This window comes from Epithele typhae (assembly GCF_022376455.1).
Source record: "Epithele typhae strain CBS 203.58 chromosome Unknown BXZ73scaffold_50, whole genome shotgun sequence".
In the NCBI taxonomy this organism is placed as follows: Eukaryota; Fungi; Basidiomycota; class Agaricomycetes; order Polyporales; family Epitheliaceae; genus Epithele; species Epithele typhae.
In genome coordinates, this window is record NW_025954241.1 from 65,972 (window position 1) to 83,576 (window position 17,605).

Sequence of the window (17,605 nt, forward strand, 5' to 3'; positions counted from 1 at the left end):
ATGTTGTGAGCTCCCAGGCGCTTGTATCAACCGTCTGGGAACCGCGGTGGTATTATTGAACGCTTGGTGGCTGGGCTATTTTGCGAAGCGAAGCAAATGTCACGCGTCCGAATGCATCTGGGAGCGTCGCGCAGCCCAACGGGTCGCTCCCCGCTCCCTCGCGCTCAGGTGCGCCTCCCGGAGATCGTCAACTTTGCTGTGACGTCTCCCCTCCGGGGGTAAAGCCAAATCTCCTTAGGACAACGAGATGATCGCTCTGAGTAAGTCGTTAGGTTTACGCCATCAGGCTAGCACCGTCCTCGGACTTATTACTGACCAAACCACTCAGCCCCATGTCTCTTCTCATCCGGAACGTTGTACGTACAAGTGGTGCGCAGATTCCTATGAAATATCCTTCAAATTCGCCGGAGGCTTGAAACGTGTAGCATGACTACCCGGGGTGTTGTCCTCTGGTGACTCTTCCGGTGATATCATGTCTGTGCCGTCTGGCGCAGGACGAGCGGTTCTGAGGCATGTGAGCCGCAAAGCCAAGATCGGCTTTAACGCTTCTTGACAGTCAGGATCAGAGAAGACTACCCAGACGGTGTTGGCCGCCGCACGAACTCCCTACCGGATTGATTCGGCTTCCCACCCGGCCGAGATGCACCTTGTGCGATTCGGGCGGACTTCGTGGCGCTCCGACGCCCTCGCGAGGCCATGCTCGCGCCCATGGGGTATAAAGAACCTCCCGAACGCCATCCAAACAGCAGCATCCTCTCCGCCGCCCACAAAACACGACCTTCGCCAGATGAAGTCCGTGTCCGCCACCCTCGCGCTCGCAATCGCCGCGCTCGCCGCCTCCGGTGCGTCTCCTCTCTCGCTCGCGCACACCCCGACCACGAACTGACCGCACACCTGCAACCTCCTTTTCCCACAGCTGCCGCGGGCCCCATCGAAGGTCGGGACATCATCACCAAGACGTTCACGTTTGACGGAACGACGACGGTCGAGACGATCACGTTCGACCCGCCGGGCTCTTTTCCCACCGGGGACGTCGCGGCGCTCGCGGCGCGCGACGTGATCACCACGACGGTCACCTTCGACGGGACGACGATCGTGGAGACGATCACCTTCGACCCTCCGGGGTCGTTCCCTACGGGGGCGCTCTGAGCGGGATGTCGATGTCGGAGGGGCAGTGGTTCAGGCTACAAGGCTAAGAAGGACAGGAGAGTGTAGGGTCTTAGAGTACTTGCGGGTTTGAGCAGGGTTGAGTCCAATGATGCCCGCGGAATGTTCGCGCATGAAATGTTCCACACATTGAGAACGGGCGGGCGGATTTGAAAGAGCGGCAAAAAGCTAGATATTAGAGCGGTGGTGGATTCTACTGTCCCGAATACAATGCTCGCCTGCGGCAGCACCCGTAAGTCATAAGGTAAAAGATCAAAGCAGTGCCGACCAGTCACTGGCTCCAGAGCTTCGTGATCGCAATCGTGAGGGGAAGCTCCTTGACGCGGAGCCAGTGCCAAAAGTCTGGTCCGATCCACCACCAGAAGGCGCCGAAGGCAGCCCCGCCAAGGTGGGCGTAGTGGTCGAGGAACCTGATGGGGGCATCAACAACCCGTCTACGCAGCAGGGGTCTCAGAGGGTACTCACCGCCATCCGCGGAGGACGCCAATGACGTCGAGCGCGACCATACCACAGACGCCAGTGGACATGGTGAAGGGCATCATCGGCAACAGCAGCAGGTAAATCTCCGAGTTCGGGTACGCGAGCGCAGTCATCGTCACGAGCGCATAGATCGCGCCCGAGGCGCCGAGGGAACCGGGTATCACGTCGCTTCCAGCCGCCGCGCGCGCGGATTCCGCGCCGCGTCTGCCGGCCAGTCTCGACCGGAGGCTAGAAAAGGCGGAAGTGGACGTGGACGTGGTTTCGGAGGCAGCGGTCTTGAGGCTCTTGAACACGCGCGCGAACGCGAAGCGTGTGTGCCCGACGTGGGACACCAAACTGGAGAACAATCCAGCTGTAAAGGGGTCAGCTTAGTGCTGGGAGCTCGCGGTCGCGATACTGACCTGAGATGAAGAGCGATAGGAGATGCCACTTGGATGACACTTCAGGTAGGGTGATACCGCCCTTGGTCTGGTTGGCCTTAGCCTGCTCCCATAGGTAGTAGGCGGCTGATGCGCCGAAGCTCCCAAGAACGAAGCAGTTGGCGGCGAGATGGAGGAAGCTTTCATGGCTGAGATACGAGCTGGTAAGTACTGGACGACGAAGAACCCTGGGTTCAAGTCGAGGGGAATCACAAAACTCACCTGAATGTGCTCGTGAGCATCGTGTACGACTTGCCTGACAGCGGAACGTGCACGAAAGCTCGGCGCATTAGCGCATTCCAACGCGGGACACGCCAGGCCAAGAACACGGCGACATTGACCGCCCCAATCGTCCAAGCCATACGCTTCCCTTCGGAGGCGTTGAGAATAGGCTGGAAGAGTTGCACATAGCCGTAAGAGATCAATGCTTTGACAGATTTAGGGAAGCCCTCGATGTCAGCCTTGAGCTTCGCCAAACCAGCAATCAAAACCTGTGGAAGCGCATATATCAGGGCGACAAAGACATCTGGCACCAAGATACCACTCACTTTGCCAAAGGCGCGATACTTCTGCGCAGCGATGGAATCCGAGGAGACGTTTTCCGACTGAAGCAGGACTTCCAAAGGTTTGTTGCGCAGCTTGATGAGCCACTCCGCCATCTCCAGGTTGGTAAGTTGCGCGCCGATGACAAGCGCGGTTACACTTCCGGCGATGGTGAACTAGAGGCATTGGGTGTGAGCACGCTGAGGTGACGGAACACGAGGAATGGCGGAAGCAGAGATACACGAGTGGTGAGGCTTCCTGCATGCCGTTCCTCCTTCTCCGCTCTCTAACGTGCAGCCGTGTGCGCCATGTCTTTCCAAGGGCCGATAAAACCCGTACGGTTCATCATAGAGAGTACTCACCAGCACCTGGTTGCGTATGTGTGAAGCCTCGCGCACGGCATCGGCGAAAGCTGGCAACGGCTGGGTTTTCGTGAGCTCTTTCCTGAACACAGGGACCGGGGGAGTGCTATGAGAAGTTGTGCGAGGAAAGCGAGGATGTGCGGTGAAGGAAAATGGGCGGCGCGGTGAGCGGCATGCTCGAGGAAGTGAGCGTAGAGTCCAAAGCATGCGTGCGTCTCCAGTGAGCAGAGGCGCGCAAGCTGCACCTCTTTACTCCTTCCCTCGACCTTGCGCCGACCGCTTGCGTATCCCCTCGGCCACGACGAGGGCACGCGTTCTACTACCATGTTCTTCTTCGTCTTCTTTCAACGCCCGCCTCCCACACAGACTGCTCCAGGGAAGCCCATTCTGATCACCCCGAAGGTCGCGAACGACTTGCGCACCGAAGACTTTCCGGGCGGAGAAGAGCTCTACTACGCGTGGTCGCTTGCCGGCCCCTCCCTGGACTCTGGCGCGGAACCGTACCCGTCGCTCGCCGCACCTCAAAAGCTCACAACGTGGAGGGCGGGAAACTACAAGGAGCTCCCCGTGCCGTTCCCACCCCGGGCCCACGATGGGCAGTCGTACCGGCTCCTGCTCACGACACGCCCCCATCCGCGCGCGCATATAATCAACCTGGCCGCGCGAGACGTCGGCTCGCGGCCGATGCCCGTCATGTCGATGCCGATCCGGCTCGACGGGCGTGCGCGGCCTGGCCAAGCGGAGAAGCAGCAGGAGATTGAGCGAGTGTACCGCGTGCCTCTGGGGCCGGACAAAGACGGGTTCTTGAAGATCCGCGAGCAGACGTCGTATGACCTGGACAAGGTATGTGTGTGTTCCCCGCGCCTGCGCGTCCGCCCGGCATGCTAATTGTGTAGGTCGGAGAGTAGAAAGTGTGGGATAGCGGCATCGGCCTCAGTTCTTGGCTCGTCGAGCTCGCGCATATAGCACCTGGAGAGGATGGACATTCCTTAGTGCAGCACGCGCGTGATGTCCTCCTGTCTCCGCACAAGCGAAATATCGTCGAGTTGGGTACGTCGTTTCGGGACTCTGACAATGTTATACTGACACTCTCCCAGGTGCGGGGACAGGGATAGTTTCCCTCACTCTCGGCGCGCTCAGATCTGCGCGTACAACAGATGATGAAGGTATTGTTTTGACAACAGATCTAGGTTCGTGCCTCCGTAACAAAATCGTCGTATTTGTGCTGAAATAAAGTACAGAGTCAGCGCTTCCGCTTCTCACTCTCAATGTCGCTGCCAACGACATGCTGTTCTCAGCGGGAACCCGACCACGGCCTTTACCGCTCGACTGGGACAACGACCTTCCCGAAGATGTACGTGCCATTGAGGGCGGTTTTGATGCGATCATCATGGCCGATGTGACATACAACACGTCCTCGTTTCCTGCCCTCGTCAAAACACTCTCCTCCTTGTTGCAACTCAGTCCTCTGGAACGGCGGCCCACGCTGATACTTGGGTACAAGGAGCGCGATCCCGATGAACGGGTGCTTTGGAATATGGCGAGGGATGTTGGGGTGATGCTCGAGAGAGTCGGCGAGAGAGCCGGAGCTGGGAGAGAACCAGTGGAGATCTGGGTGGGGAGGTGCGAGAAGCCAACATGAGTTTAGTAGATATCGAGTATTGACTTGTACTCACAGACTTGAGTGAGAATGCGTACGCGTGACCGTGTGTGATCGGAATGTGACCCCTTGTGTGACAAATCGTGTTTCGACGCGTCGTGCGCGACGCCGACGTGTTTGAGTTCACATTGCTTGCTACCCATCCACCATGGTCCGTGTTCCGCTCACCCAACGCCCACGCGATTTCGCGTACCTCCTCTTCTTTGCTGTAAGCACATATGTCTCCTGCGCGAGGTTCAAATTCTGACCTGCAATAGATCCACATCCCAGCCACATTGTTGATCGACCTCCAGTCCATCTACCCCAAAGCATGGGTTCCTGCAGCCATTGCTGCCTTGCCCAGATATTACGTGGATATGTCGGGAGATCCGCTCATCGGTAGCGCAATGGGATATTTTGGGCCCTCCCAGCAGCAGACATATGAGTGGTTGAGAGCCTTCATGTTTCTGGAAGCGTATGTGATGCCTTTCTAAATGCCTGCACAGTTCCACTAATGTCCCTCGAATCATACAGTGTTTTCCAACTTCCTACGTTTGTGCTGGGAATACGTGGTCTTTGGAAAGGTATGTACCTTTTGCGCATCCCCTCTGCTTCATCAGCTTAGCGGCTCCCGTCAAGGCTCCACCTCCATATATACACTCCTCCTGGTATACGCCGCTTCAACAGCAACAACCACCATCCCTTGCATCACCACCGTACTTTCTCTCCCCTCCGCTCCTGTTCCCATGCCAGGCGGAGTGTCCCTTACGTCAGAGCAACGGGTGCTGCTGCTCTCGAGCTATGTTCCCTTCTTCCTCGTCCCGTTCGTCATGGCCATCGACATGGCGATCCGGATACACAAGCGGCCTGCGCTCAGCACTGCTTCCCGGGAAGCAAACAAGAAGAAGTAGACCGACTTCAACTTCTACTCTCGATTCTTACCCTTGCCTACTCACCCACGCGACGTCAAGATGTACCATAGTGGTATATAGATACATGTGATGAGGCGCTCGCTGACGAATTTCATGAATAAGACACGAACTTGCTTTGAAGTTTTGCGAACCTCCGCGGTGAGGACGTTTCCGTCGTGAGGTGTGAGCGCCTTGCGCGCGCATTGACTATTCCCCTCCAGGACGAGCTCCCACGCACCCCGCTTCGCTCCGCGGTCGTGGTCGCAGCAAGGGGCTGAGCAAGCATGACATCATGTCTAGCGGATCCCGCGAGCAGCGGATGTGGCCCCTGCTTCTGCGGTGTCCGCCAATGCCGTACCATCAACGCCTGCGTCATGCGGATCAGCGACGCCGATACCGCGACAGCGTCTTGTCGTACCCTGGCTGCAGAGACGCGCTTTTGGTGGCACAGCGCTCACACGCCCCCGCGCCTGCCTTCTTGTTCTTTCTCCTCTACAGTTCATCAGCACCGGAAGGAACGGACGCGCAGTAGCAAACATCATCGGCATAAATGCATGAATGTCGGCGGGACGGACACCCAACTCAACATACTCAATACATACTTCCTCACCGTCCATCCCAACGCTCAACAACATGGTTCCCTCCGAAACCCCGCAGAAGCTCCGTATTGCCATCGCGTATGTTACCTTCCGCCTGCACCCAGATGATCCATGCTCACTATTCGAATGTAGTGGCTCAGGCTTCGGTGGTCTTTTGCTCGCAATCTTCCTGCAAAAGTACTGCCCCGACCACGAGATCGACATATACGAAGCCGCCCACGAATTCGGCGGGATTGGAGCCGGCGTCGCCGTGTGGCCTCGCTTCTGGCAAGTGCTCAGGTACATCGGCTTGGAGGACCAGCTGCTCGAGGCGACTGGCACTCTGAACAAGGAAGGTGCGCGCGTTAAGCAGCTACAGAGACGATTCGTTCGTATCTCACCCTTGCATCGGGTCTAGCGTTGCACCTACGCTATCACAAGGGTGACGAGGAAGGCGCTCCGCTCGTTCATTCTTTCTCTGCCGACAGTGAGCACTTTATACCCTCCTGCTCTCGAACTGCCTCCTGATCACGGCGTATCTCTAGTGTTCACCTTCCACCGGTCTCAGCTCCACAAGGTCCTCGTGGACAACGTCAAGGACAAGGACAAGATCGTTCACTTTTCCAAACGCCTTGTCTCCTACTCCGAGCCCGCCTCCGTTGATGAACCGATCACGCTCACCTTCAAAGACGGTACCACGGCGACCTGCGACCTGCTTCTCGGAAGCGACGGCATTCGGTCTGCGGTTCGACACACCATGTACACCGAGCTCGCGAACGAAGCCGAGGGCGCCCGTGCGGAAGAGCTGCGGGAGATGATCGATCCTGTCTGGTCCGGGGTGGTTGTGTACCGCGGCCTTGTGCCCGTAGATCAGCTCCAAAACACCAAGCTGGACCTCGGACACGTCGCGATAATTGTGAGTGTGTCACCGCAGTATTGTTACACTTGTCATTGACGATCACGGGCGGCTCCTCAGTACGCAGGCAAACACAAGGTGAGCGATTCCATTTGATAACCATGTCGAATCCTCTGACGGGGCTACTGCCAGTACCTCACCTCCTACGCGGTCTCGCGCGGAGAATTTATCAATGTGGCCGCACTCGTCGGGATCCCTGATGGGGAAGGGAAGCCGTACGAAGGCCCGTGGAGTGCTCCAGTGACGCAAGAGGAGGTCGCTGCGCAATATGCGACTTGGGACTCTGACGTGCAACAGCTCGTCAAGGTACGCCGCCATGATATCTCACACACCCGCCTCTTCTGAGGTCCGCCACGCCCTGCTCGTTTCATCTCAGCACATCGAGAAGCCGTCCATCTGGGCGGTGAACACGGTTCGCTACCTGCCGACCTACGTGAAAGGCCGCGTCGCGCTTCTCGGGGATGCGGTGTGTGCTGCTGCTCGGGTCGGCCCCCCTCCCACCGTGATGCTGACCATCTACTTACGCCGCAGGCCCACGCCATGACGCCCAACCAAGGGTCCGGCGCCGGTCAGGCCATCGAGGCAAGCTCTTCTCGCTCCATGTTCCCCCATCCCCCTCTCCGACGCTGACCGCTGTCTGTAGGACGGTTTCATTCTCGCGACGATCCTCTCCCAGCCCGGGGTCTCGCGCGCGACGCTGCCCGAAGCGCTCGAGGTCTACGACGCCCTCCGTCGGCCGGTCTCGCAGGACGTCCACCGGCGCTCGCGCCAGACGGGGCACACGATCAACCTCGAGCGCGCGGGGTGGGAGAACGTGAGCGCGGCGGAGAGCGCGCGGGGCGGGTTCCCGAAGGAGATGCTCGACCGGGTCGGGGCGGCGATCGAGGAGGAGATGGCGTGGGTGGGGGCGTCGAGCATCATGGACGACCATGCGCGGGCGTGCGAGATGGTCAGAGAGAGGTTGGTGTAGCGCCGTGCACGACCGCAGCGCGAGTCGTCGCTCCAATAACTCGATAGAAGTTTCGCACCGAACTAGGGGATGCGTGCTTTGTATATAATCCTCGTCCAATTCGCCCGCTAATTCATCACCAGAACAGGCTTCACTGCCCGTCCTCGTAGAGCCCCGTGGTGAGGGATCCCTCAGCCGGCTTCCTCACATACCCCGTGCGCCACTATACCTCGATCTCCACCTCCGTCACGATACCCTCGTTGTCGTCCGCCTCAGACCCACACACGGTCGAGGACTCCGCCCACTCGAGCTCCCACTCGAGCTCGCGCTGCGCCAGCGCCTCCAGGTCGGCCATCGCCCCCCACACGCCCTCCCCGTCGCCAGCTGCTCGAGCGCGTCCGGTCCGTCCGAGGCTGGCCAGGCGTGCCTCGCGGGCAGCTTCGGTCTCGGGGCGGCTGCCGAGGCGCCGCCGCGCCCCAGGTTCCTTGAGGGCAGCGCGCCGGCGGCCACAGCGCCCCTGCGTGGGCCCCGCGGGGACGCGGAGGCACGAGCGGCGCGCCTCGCGCTCGTGTCGGAGTCCATGTCGGGTTCGTCGGGGTCGTGGTAGTAGTAGAAGGCGGAGTCGTGTAGTTCTTGGCGGGTGACCGTCCAGTGCAGTGTGCAGACGATCTGAGCGCGCCGCGCTCGGCGCACAGATGCTCTGCGGGGCATGGTGGTTGAATGGAGGAGAAAAGAGACGCTTGCGTTGTAAGAAGTTAGCAGGCATGACGACGGCGAGGATAGTGAACTTGACGTACTTTACTGATGGAAGGGGAGGGACTCTGGATGCAAATTGAGGGTGAGGTGCGTCGAAGCATGGCTGAACCGCGCACTTTTAAGTAAGTATGGGGACACGGGGAAAGTCTTTCCGATGATATGGATGGCCATTGTCTTCTGGACGGAGACCACAAGTGTCCCAACTCGCTGTGGTGCGTCCGAGGGTATGTTTTCAATCCTAGTCTGAGCACGACCATGGTCGCTGCGCGGACCTTGCGCGGTACCTATTGCCCTTGATCGAGATGCACTGACCGAGATCTCATTGTCCTGGGACGGCCTCGGGCCCAAGCACGATCGCGCACAACGATCTGGCACGTAAGTGGAAGATGCCGGGAAGTAGCGCTCAGACGGCGTCCGGATCCGGTAGGCTCGATCATCCAGCCGTTCTCGTCGTGACCTCCTCTAACGGCTGGTCAAACTCGTAGGGGAGCCTCGCAGGAGACCCATAAAAGGCAATCACGTGATGTGCATGCCCTCCTCTCGCTCCACTCCCCCGCCCAAACGGGCATGTTGGGGCACGCCGCCCTCCCCAAGCCCCACGCGCGAGCTCGCGCGCGAGCCCAGGGTGTGCGCGAGTGCGCGGCTAGTCGCGCGGAGTGTCGCGCGCGCGTCGCGCCGCTCCTGTAGACCCAATGCCTCGCTCTCCTGGGCGATGTTCGTCCTGATTCCGACACAACCTCACAAGCGTCCTCTGGTGTGCACAAGTATGGCCTTGGGATATACCACCCATTCTGTCAGTGACAGTTCTCGTCAAATGTACATGCAGCACCGGCTACTACTATCCCAGCTTCACCGTGTTCCTTTTCCCTCATCAACTTGGATGTCTATGTACAAATATTCCTCATACATCGACACACTACGATCTCCTATGCTACGTTTTGAGCCGTCACGTACTGCAGCGCGACGAGTCGGGCGTCCATGTTCCATCTCTGGCGGCCCACCGCCAGGGAACTCTGCTCCCCGCACATCTGCCCGACGTTTACATCCTACACCCGCGCCGGGGGCGCAGTCCATGTCTGTCCGTAGAGCACCTAGATCATTGTACATCGCACCTTAACAGAATTAATACCACACTTTCAGTCATTTCAGTGTTCTATTGCCGCACTGCAGCCTGAGGGACCCGTCAGTGAGGCAAGCATTAGGTCTGCAGGAGCGGCGCGACGCGCGCGCGACTAGCCGCGCACTCGCGCACACCCTGGGCTCGCGCGCGAGCTCGCGCGTGGGGCTTGGGGAGGGCGGCGTGCCCCAACATGCCCGTTTGGGCGGGGGAGTGGAGCGAGAGGAGGGCATGCACATCACGTGATTGCCTTTTATGGGTCTCCTGCGAGGCTCCCCTACGAGTTTGACCAGCCGTTAGAGGAGGTCACGACGAGAACGGCTGGATGATCGAGCCTAGGATCCGGCACTGCTCGTCCTATGCCGCGTGATCCGACGTGGCTCCTTCCCAATCCGTCTCCCCCGTCGACCCTTCCATTGGACGTTGTCGCTGCCAGTCCGCCGATTGTTTTCTGGTGAGGTGTCCTATTGCCATACAGAAGTCCGAGCTGAACAAATTGGTCCAGTTGAAAGCACGGAGCCGCCCAGCCTCACGTATACTCAACACGCATCCTGCTCATGGCAAGTCGCTCGGTCAGGTCTCTCCATTCTCCAGCGATATGTTTTGATGGTTTGTACCAGCTGCGGACCCCATTTGTGCTCACAGAGAACCGGAAGGTGACCCATCGAGTCCATCCGCTCCCACGATATGGCTGATCGAACCCTGTGCCGCGAAATAAACCACCGATTTTGATGCCGCGTGCAGACGCCCACTTCCCTCTCGGACGAACAATGGGCATACCCTCGCACATCGTAATCAACGCCGAAGCCGCGTTCCCTCCCAAGGGCGTACTACATAAAGCGTATGCGCAGTAAAGCCCTTCGCACCAGATCTCCTGAGGACCTCCCCCGCTCCCGCAAAGAGAACATGACCCCCCAACCCCACCCCTGGCAGTCGCCTTACTCCACCATGCCGACCGCAGCATACAAAGTGAGTGCCACTGTGCCATCAATTCTGGCCACTTGTTGACCCATGCTGTGGTACTACCACAGTGGCTGCCCAAGCCCGCGGTCCTTGGGCCGCGTCGTCTTAACACCCGTCTCACCACCCTGCCCGCTCCGCACGACTCTGGAGAGTTCCACACCCACGGCGGCTCTCAGCCACTGACCTGGCGCGACTCTTGTCTCCCTTCCCTTCGCGCGCCATCGATGGCACGTGTGTCTGAAGGGCCGGGCCTTCCGTCTCCTGAGTCAGAAGTCACCGCGAGCACGTACACCGGCGCCATCACCGGAACAACCTACTACCAAGCCACCCAGGTCTCGCTCGCTACCTCCACCCGCAAGTCCGGTCCCCTGCGCCGCGGCACGCCTCACCCGGGCGCGCTCATCGCGAACGAGGTCGACGCGCCCGAGGGCTACTGGCTCGACAGCTTCGACGCCCCCGTCGTCGCCCTCGAGGACCTCACGGCCATCACGACGGCCCCCCTGCGCCCGGCGCTCGCTCTGCCGGCTCCAACCACCCCCTTCGCCAGCGTGCGCGCGCGCCCCGCGAAGGCCCCGAAGGGACCCCGTCTCCAGCGCTCGCGCTCCTCGAGCGGCTCGAGCGCGACCTCCGTCTTCTGGACGCCGGACTCCTCTCCCCTGTGCTCGCCTGTCGCGACCACCCCGACTTCGTTGGCGGACGGCCGCGCAGTCGCCTGCCCCACCACCTGCCCGGCGCCCGGCGCCATCCACCTCCCTCGTGCCGCGCCGTCGCGCCGCTCGCCTTGCGCGACATCGAACGTGCGCCGCAGCACCCCGGGCTACGAGGTCGTCGCGGGGCCCATTGCGGTCCGGGTCCCGATCGAGTTCGCGGCACCGCACCCGCGCCGCCTCCCGCCCGCATGGCTCTTTGATTAGTGGGCTAGTGGGCGTGGGTGTATAGGCCCATTGTCCCCCGTCCGTGTACTCTATCCATGCTGTCTCTTTGTTATCATCTCACATATCAATTATGCGTTATTTGCGCTTTATCTGTCCGTACGATGGAGATCGTGGTCCACATAATACCCGGATGCATTCCACTCGTCCAGTGATGCACACAGCCGGACCGGCAGTTGAAGTTGTCATTGTCGCTACAACTAGCCATGCTCCTACATACCACCATATCATTTCCGACCCACGAGCTCGTTGTTGCCTCGGTACAGATCTAGACTCCAGACACCCTGCCTCTGACCACTCCCGCCAGACTGAAGCGTCCAGAGCCCAGACCATGGCCGAATCGAAAGCCACCCTGTCCTGGGATCGCGTGCTCAAGCATCCAAGTCTCCTGGTAGCGGGAGGACTCAGTCCATCGGGCCGCTGGCAGGAGGCCGGCGCTACAATGCCTTGGCAGACAGTGGTTGGTAGACGGTGACGACACGGCAAGACGGGCGCCCCGTCCCAACTACTAAGCGCAGATCCCGGTATGTACACGTAAATAGACCCGCGCCGCCCCGGATTTGGTGTCCACCTCAGCGTGCCCTTGGCAATGAAGCCTCGGAGCTGAGTTGGACGAGCCGAATCCGAGCCGCGACTCGGCACGCCGTCCATCCTCCCCGCCCGCCGAGTCCTACACGGGCACAAGCTATAGCAAGACGGCCCGTTTCCACGTGGTTCGAGGGAGACCGCCGACTGGCAAATGAAGAAGCGACGGGGCGAGCGCAGCGTGGGCAAACCTTTGCTGCTATTTACACTTGTTGGCGCGCCGAACCCTCCCCGTCGAGCAACACTCGGGCGAAGAGACCCTCCCCCGTCCCCTCCCTCGCGGGGTGGACATAGGCAGAGAACGAGTCGACCGGCGAGGCTCAACGCGACCAAGCGCACGACCGCCGCGGCTACCGAGGGATTGCTCGGCAGACCTTGCCGATGTCAGGATCGGAATGGCACCTCGCCGCCGCATGCGGTCCGGCCAAACGAGTCCTCCATCCCTAAGCGAGGGCAGACAAAGGATGTCGTAACGGCGGCCGCGCAGTCCAATGGGAAAGGTGACTCGAAACCCTTGCGCCATCAGGCGCACGTTGTTCACTTTACGTCCAAGCGGCACTGTACCATATGTGCTATGTGCCCAAATTCAACTCTCTGGTCCCGGAGTCACCCTGAAGACAATGGTCTCCTCGAGAAGCCTGGGACCGCCCGCCCGCCCGACAGATGCGTGCATGGCTCGGCGTTTTTACGGCTCGTTACCTGGCACGCCTCGTCCGCTTGAAGAGTGTGAAGGGTCCGCCGGACGCCGGTCACGAGCGGGACTCGAGACACCTTCCGCGTTGCAAGTGAACTTCGGTGAGGTGTCCTCGTCGCACGTCCACCTCCCTCGCCCAGGGTTTCCGTCGGTGTGGACGAAGAGCCTCGTACAAAGGAGCGGACGGGCTGGCGTAAGGTCGCTGGACTGTACTGTCCAGCTGCAGGAAATCATCATGCACGATAGAAGTCCGGACGACCGCGCGCGCGTCCCCACGCACACCTGGTCGCCCCTGCTCTGCCGCTGGCACACGAACAGCACCACGACAACGGAGCTCGTGACGCAAAAAGACCACTCACCGCGTGCTGGGTATCCTTTGCGTCTCGACGTCGATTGCGAGATCGTGGGGCCGACGGGCCATGCGTGCAACGAGCTGAACTATACAATTACGCCGGGTATCCTCTCTGTGCGAGATGCGTACGCTAGGTACTACTGGAATCGATGCGTGGGATGTGCATCCACCAACCCAACCCTCTCCCTCTCCCGCGCTCCCGACTCCCTTCCAACGCTCGAACCCCGTCCCCGAGCCATCCCCGGACGTCTGCGCCGCGTCCCTATCCCAGACTTCTCCCTAGCTGTTCGAACCGTAACCGAAAACTGAAAGCAGTAGCAATGTGCGTATGCGCGCGAGGGGAAAGGAGCCATGGAGGCAAGTGAACCAGAACTATCGGGGAATGAGCGCGAGATGGGTCGGAGAATACATATAAACCGGAAAGGAGAGACTGAGGCTAGGTACTAAGAGACGAAGTCGTGGGGAAAAGAGCGTGACGGACGGAAGATGCATAGGCTAGGAGGAAGATACGAGGATGGAATGAAGACGAGACGCGTCAATGGGGACGTATCGCGGGACGGTGAGGCGCGACATGCAACCAACATGCAGCTGCGAAGAGCCCGATGCTCATATGAGCGACTGCTGCTGCTTCGATGCGTCCTGGCCACCGAGCCCGAGCCCGAACGGCCCACCGCCGAACGCGCCCATGGGCACGCCGGTAGGGTTTGTGCCTAGGGAGCCCAAACCACCGAACGACCCTGACGTCGCACCCGGAGCACTGCCCATAGGCGAGCTCATGAACGACGGGGTGGTCCCAGAGCCGAAGTTTCCTGTCAGGGCAGGCATCGAACCCGGGCTGGACGTCGCGGAGAACATGGTAGCGCGGAAGGGGTTCGCGCCGCCGAGCGTGCCTGTGGTTTGTGGGCGAAGGCCGACACCAAGTGACGAGGACGTGCCGAAGGAGCCCATGCCTGTTGGCTGGGAGTTGAGTCCCGGGAAGGAGGAGCCTCCTGAGGGAGCTCCGGTGGAGGTCGTGCTGGTAGTGGGTGGGGACGTTGGTGCACTTCCAGGGGTCGATGGTGCGGATGGAATGGGGGCAAGGACTCCAGGAGCGCGGCTCCGAAGGACGAGGAAGGTTTGAAAGCCTTCAGTCCACTAAATCCGGTCTGCTGGCGCGGAATTGGGGAGGTGCTGGAAGCCGAAGAGAAGGAGATGGATGGTGCGCCGCTCGCCGATGTTGCACCCGTGGGCTGGGATGATACGGAAGAGAAAAGTGTGTCCGAGAACGCGGAGCTCGTGATTGTGCTGGACGTCGGCTGAGAAGTGAGTGGACGTGTGAGTGACGATCCTGGGTTGGACGCGTTGGGCTTCGAGTCAAATGCAAACGATGACGCGATGCTTGAGATAACAGACGAAGACCCATTCACCCGGTACCAAGCGGCTGCGAGGTGCTGAAGCTGCTGTTGAAACCGCCGAATGCGCCAGTCTGTTGGGGCTGTTGCGCCTGCGCCTGCTGTGGTGCCTGCTGTTGCTGCGGCTGGTTGACTCCCATTGCAAGCTCCATAAGGGTGGGCACCCTCGGAACAGGCGGCGGAGGAGTGACGATCTGACCGAACGGATTCCTCGATCCGGTTTGATGCGTTTTCACACCTCCAGTGAGTGGTGGTGACGAAGACGTACCAGGGCCGGACAGCGGCGCGGTTGCTGAACGTGGTGGCACTGAGGTTCCATTGGTCATAGAGGGGAGCTGAGCAAAGGGCTGTGCGATGGACGGTGTTGGTGCGGCTGGAACGTTAGGTGCGTTGAGGAAGGGGAACGCCGGCTGACTGGGGTTGATAGCAGATAATGGCTGGGTCATGCCGGAGGGTTGGAATGGGCTGTTTCCCTGCACTTGCATCGGATTCTGCGGTTGTGGTGACGGCGAAGGCTGGGGCTGCATGGGGAAAGGGTTCGTGTTCTGCTGGGCGCCACCCATCTGCTGCGCTCCGAAGGGCGTAGCCGTGTTTTGTGGGAGAAGCATGCTCTGACGGAACGGGTTAGCACCAGTCATCTGGGGCTGAAGCATGCCAGTTGCTTGCGGCGCGAGGAAGGAGCCGAACGATGGATGTTGCTGAGGTTGCTGCTGCATCCCCATTCCGAACGGATTTGTACTACCCATCGGCATAACGGTGTGCTGCGGCATCAGGAAACCCGTCGCCTGCGGGTGCATTTGCATGCCCATTTGCATCTGCGGTTGACCGAAGGCTTGGGCCCCCAGCATCGCACCCGTCATCATGGGCTGCTGAAACGGGTTCTGCATTGCTTGCTGCTGGAAATACGAGGATGTTGGGCTATATGCGTGTCAGTTGTTGTTGATGGAGAAGCGACAATGGGTGATCACCTGTTGGTCTGTGGGTTGAACATCGTTTGCTGTTCTCCCTCGATTGCACTGAAGAAGTCGATCATCGCCTTCTGGCCAGGAGTCTTGTCACCACCACTCGAGGAGCTCGCTTCAGCGGCTGGGACTGCTGCTGGTGACGCTGGAAGATGATCCGTGTAAGACGAGGCAACGTCACATTAGACAGGCCACATACGCCGTTCTACAGGCTTGGGTGACGGCTTGATGCCTAACTTAGCGTTGCGCTCCGCAGAATCCTTCTGAGTCTTGTACTCTATCCGGTTTTGCTCGAAGTTAGAGTCATTCAGGTACTCTTCGAGTGAGCTTGCAAGGGAGACCGGCGCCTTCATCGAGATGAGAAGACGTGGAACTAGGGCGGCAGAGAAGACATACATGTCGTAGGTTGGGGATCGGGACGTTCAGTAGATTTTGCAGCTTCTTCGCCACGCCAAGGAACTCCACGACATGTTCCGTCTGCCTGCAGAAGTGCTTGTAGATGCTAAGGGCCTCTTGCGCGTCGATTCGCGACATCTCGAAGTAATGCTCGAGGACGTTGATGACACCCTCGTTGCATGCCTGGAAACAGATCAATAGATCTTTCACGAGCATGCGTAACGACGTGATGTTCAGCTCGTCTTCAAGGTCGTCCAGATAGAACTGTAAGGAATCGTGATCAGTGACAACTTTAGGAAGCGGGCATAGAAATGGATGCAGTAAACGTGCCCATATCACCGTTCGTACAAACGACGAGTGCATAACGCACCATACTCCGCCCAACAACCACCGCAGTGTATACATTCAACACGCATAGATCGACGCGATGACCGATGCTATGCACCATGAAGTTGTCGTCCGTACGTGCAGCGCGCATACGCAGCCGTTCCACAACGCAACGACGCGACCTCTCGAACCTTTGGTATGTCACGTCGCCAGGAACGGCGTTGGCTGTGACTGAATCCACGGCGCTAATCAGCGCATATATGCGCTGCAGAGGGCCGCCAGACCGCGCAATGGGACGACGCATGCAAAGTTCGCACCCTGATGGGAACGGTACTCACTCGGCATTCAACCAAGCCATCCACCATCCTCTGCACGATCTTCGTCTCGCGCAAGAGACCCTTCTCAACCGTCATCACCCGCAGCTTGCGCCCGGCCATGGTCTTGCTTCGCGAGAGGTTGCCATTCGAAGGCGGCGGCTGAGGCGAAGCTTTTCCACGTTTGCGAGAGCTGCCGTGGTCCGCATCCTCGTCAATGGCTGCGGAGTTGCGCATGTCACGGTTGTTCTCCGATTGGACACGAATGGCGTCATGCTTGAGCTCGCGGTAGGCGCGTATTCTGAGGTCGAGATACTTTGAGTAGTTCTGGAGGTTCTGGGGGGTGGAGTAGCCCTCCCATTGGGCCGTCGACACGTTGCGAAGCTTCAGCACGTCGGAGGATGAGAGATACTTGAGGATGTTGTCGGTGGCTCCGTTGCGGATCATGGTGTGAAGAACGATGAGTGCTTTGAACACGACCTGGAGAGAGAAACATTACAGGAGTTCGATGTCGACAGACGACAGACTCACAATGACGTTTGGTTCGCGGAAGCGAGGCGAAAGCGCATTGCAGACATCGTGAACCGCACCGTCCTCAGACCATGTCGCCGCAATGATTGGGTCGAGGTACTGAGAGATACGCCACGGTAAGCGGGGTAATGGTGGGAGACAACGGAGGACACACTTTAGCTTTCGGGGGTGCGGCTTTAGGCTTGCATGCGAGCTTGACCGTCTTCTCGAAGCTCGTCATGACTGAGGGACAAGAGGGGGAGTGGAGCAGGATAGTGTACACGGCGGTGGAGAGCCAGACGCGCTCAAGCGGCACTGGCTCACCAAGCGCCAGCGTGCACG

General features: G+C 59.6%; 7 protein-coding genes across 7 annotated transcripts; 5 read left to right on the forward strand and 2 right to left on the reverse strand.

Annotated features, from left to right (window-relative positions):
* Positions 1 to 787: 787 nt before the first annotated feature.
* Positions 788 to 1,149, forward strand: BXZ73DRAFT_104305 (uncharacterized protein; the record flags this gene model as incomplete). Its single annotated transcript, XM_048015838.1, has 2 exons — positions 788 to 842; positions 917 to 1,149. The coding sequence occupies 2 exons, from the start codon at positions 788 to 790 to the stop codon at positions 1,147 to 1,149; spliced, it is 288 nt and encodes a 95-aa protein (XP_047874828.1).
* Positions 1,150 to 1,438: 289 nt separating this feature from the next.
* On the reverse strand, positions 1,439 to 3,178 carry BXZ73DRAFT_51640 (uncharacterized protein; the record flags this gene model as incomplete). The annotated part of the gene is made up of 6 exons (XM_048020674.1): positions 1,439 to 1,577; positions 1,633 to 1,999; positions 2,049 to 2,215; positions 2,289 to 2,557; positions 2,615 to 2,785; positions 2,972 to 3,178. 6 exons carry the CDS (start codon positions 3,176 to 3,178, stop codon positions 1,439 to 1,441), a joined length of 1,320 nt encoding a protein of 439 aa, XP_047874829.1.
* Positions 3,179 to 3,295: 117 nt separating this feature from the next.
* BXZ73DRAFT_104307 (putative methyltransferase-domain-containing protein) lies at positions 3,296 to 4,659 on the forward strand (the record flags this gene model as incomplete). The annotated part of the gene is made up of 5 exons (XM_048015839.1): positions 3,296 to 3,814; positions 3,880 to 4,021; positions 4,069 to 4,161; positions 4,213 to 4,594; positions 4,650 to 4,659. 5 exons carry the CDS (start codon positions 3,296 to 3,298, stop codon positions 4,657 to 4,659), a joined length of 1,146 nt encoding a protein of 381 aa, XP_047874830.1.
* A 120-nt stretch (positions 4,660 to 4,779) lies between these two features.
* BXZ73DRAFT_91720 (transmembrane protein 6/97) lies at positions 4,780 to 5,521 on the forward strand (the record flags this gene model as incomplete). Its single annotated transcript, XM_048026084.1, has 4 exons — positions 4,780 to 4,839; positions 4,889 to 5,085; positions 5,145 to 5,194; positions 5,250 to 5,521. 4 exons carry the CDS (start codon positions 4,780 to 4,782, stop codon positions 5,519 to 5,521), a joined length of 579 nt encoding a protein of 192 aa, XP_047874831.1.
* Positions 5,522 to 6,154: 633 nt separating this feature from the next.
* On the forward strand, positions 6,155 to 7,985 carry BXZ73DRAFT_79833 (FAD/NAD(P)-binding domain-containing protein; the record flags this gene model as incomplete). The annotated part of the gene is made up of 7 exons (XM_048023169.1): positions 6,155 to 6,198; positions 6,253 to 6,455; positions 6,645 to 7,015; positions 7,076 to 7,093; positions 7,148 to 7,321; positions 7,392 to 7,481; positions 7,659 to 7,985. The coding sequence occupies 7 exons, from the start codon at positions 6,155 to 6,157 to the stop codon at positions 7,983 to 7,985; spliced, it is 1,227 nt and encodes a 408-aa protein (XP_047874832.1).
* A 2,800-nt stretch (positions 7,986 to 10,785) lies between these two features.
* Positions 10,786 to 11,714, forward strand: BXZ73DRAFT_79835 (uncharacterized protein; the record flags this gene model as incomplete). Its single annotated transcript, XM_048023170.1, has 2 exons — positions 10,786 to 10,806; positions 10,869 to 11,714. The coding sequence occupies 2 exons, from the start codon at positions 10,786 to 10,788 to the stop codon at positions 11,712 to 11,714; spliced, it is 867 nt and encodes a 288-aa protein (XP_047874833.1).
* Positions 11,715 to 13,969: 2,255 nt separating this feature from the next.
* On the reverse strand, positions 13,970 to 17,504 carry BXZ73DRAFT_91721 (ANTH-domain-containing protein; the record flags this gene model as incomplete). Its single annotated transcript, XM_048026085.1, has 10 exons — positions 13,970 to 14,172; positions 14,194 to 14,378; positions 14,447 to 14,740; positions 14,770 to 15,672; positions 15,723 to 15,861; positions 15,916 to 16,063; positions 16,113 to 16,376; positions 16,778 to 17,233; positions 17,285 to 17,383; positions 17,439 to 17,504. The coding sequence occupies 10 exons, from the start codon at positions 17,502 to 17,504 to the stop codon at positions 13,970 to 13,972; spliced, it is 2,757 nt and encodes a 918-aa protein (XP_047874834.1).
* Positions 17,505 to 17,605: the final 101 nt, after the last annotated feature.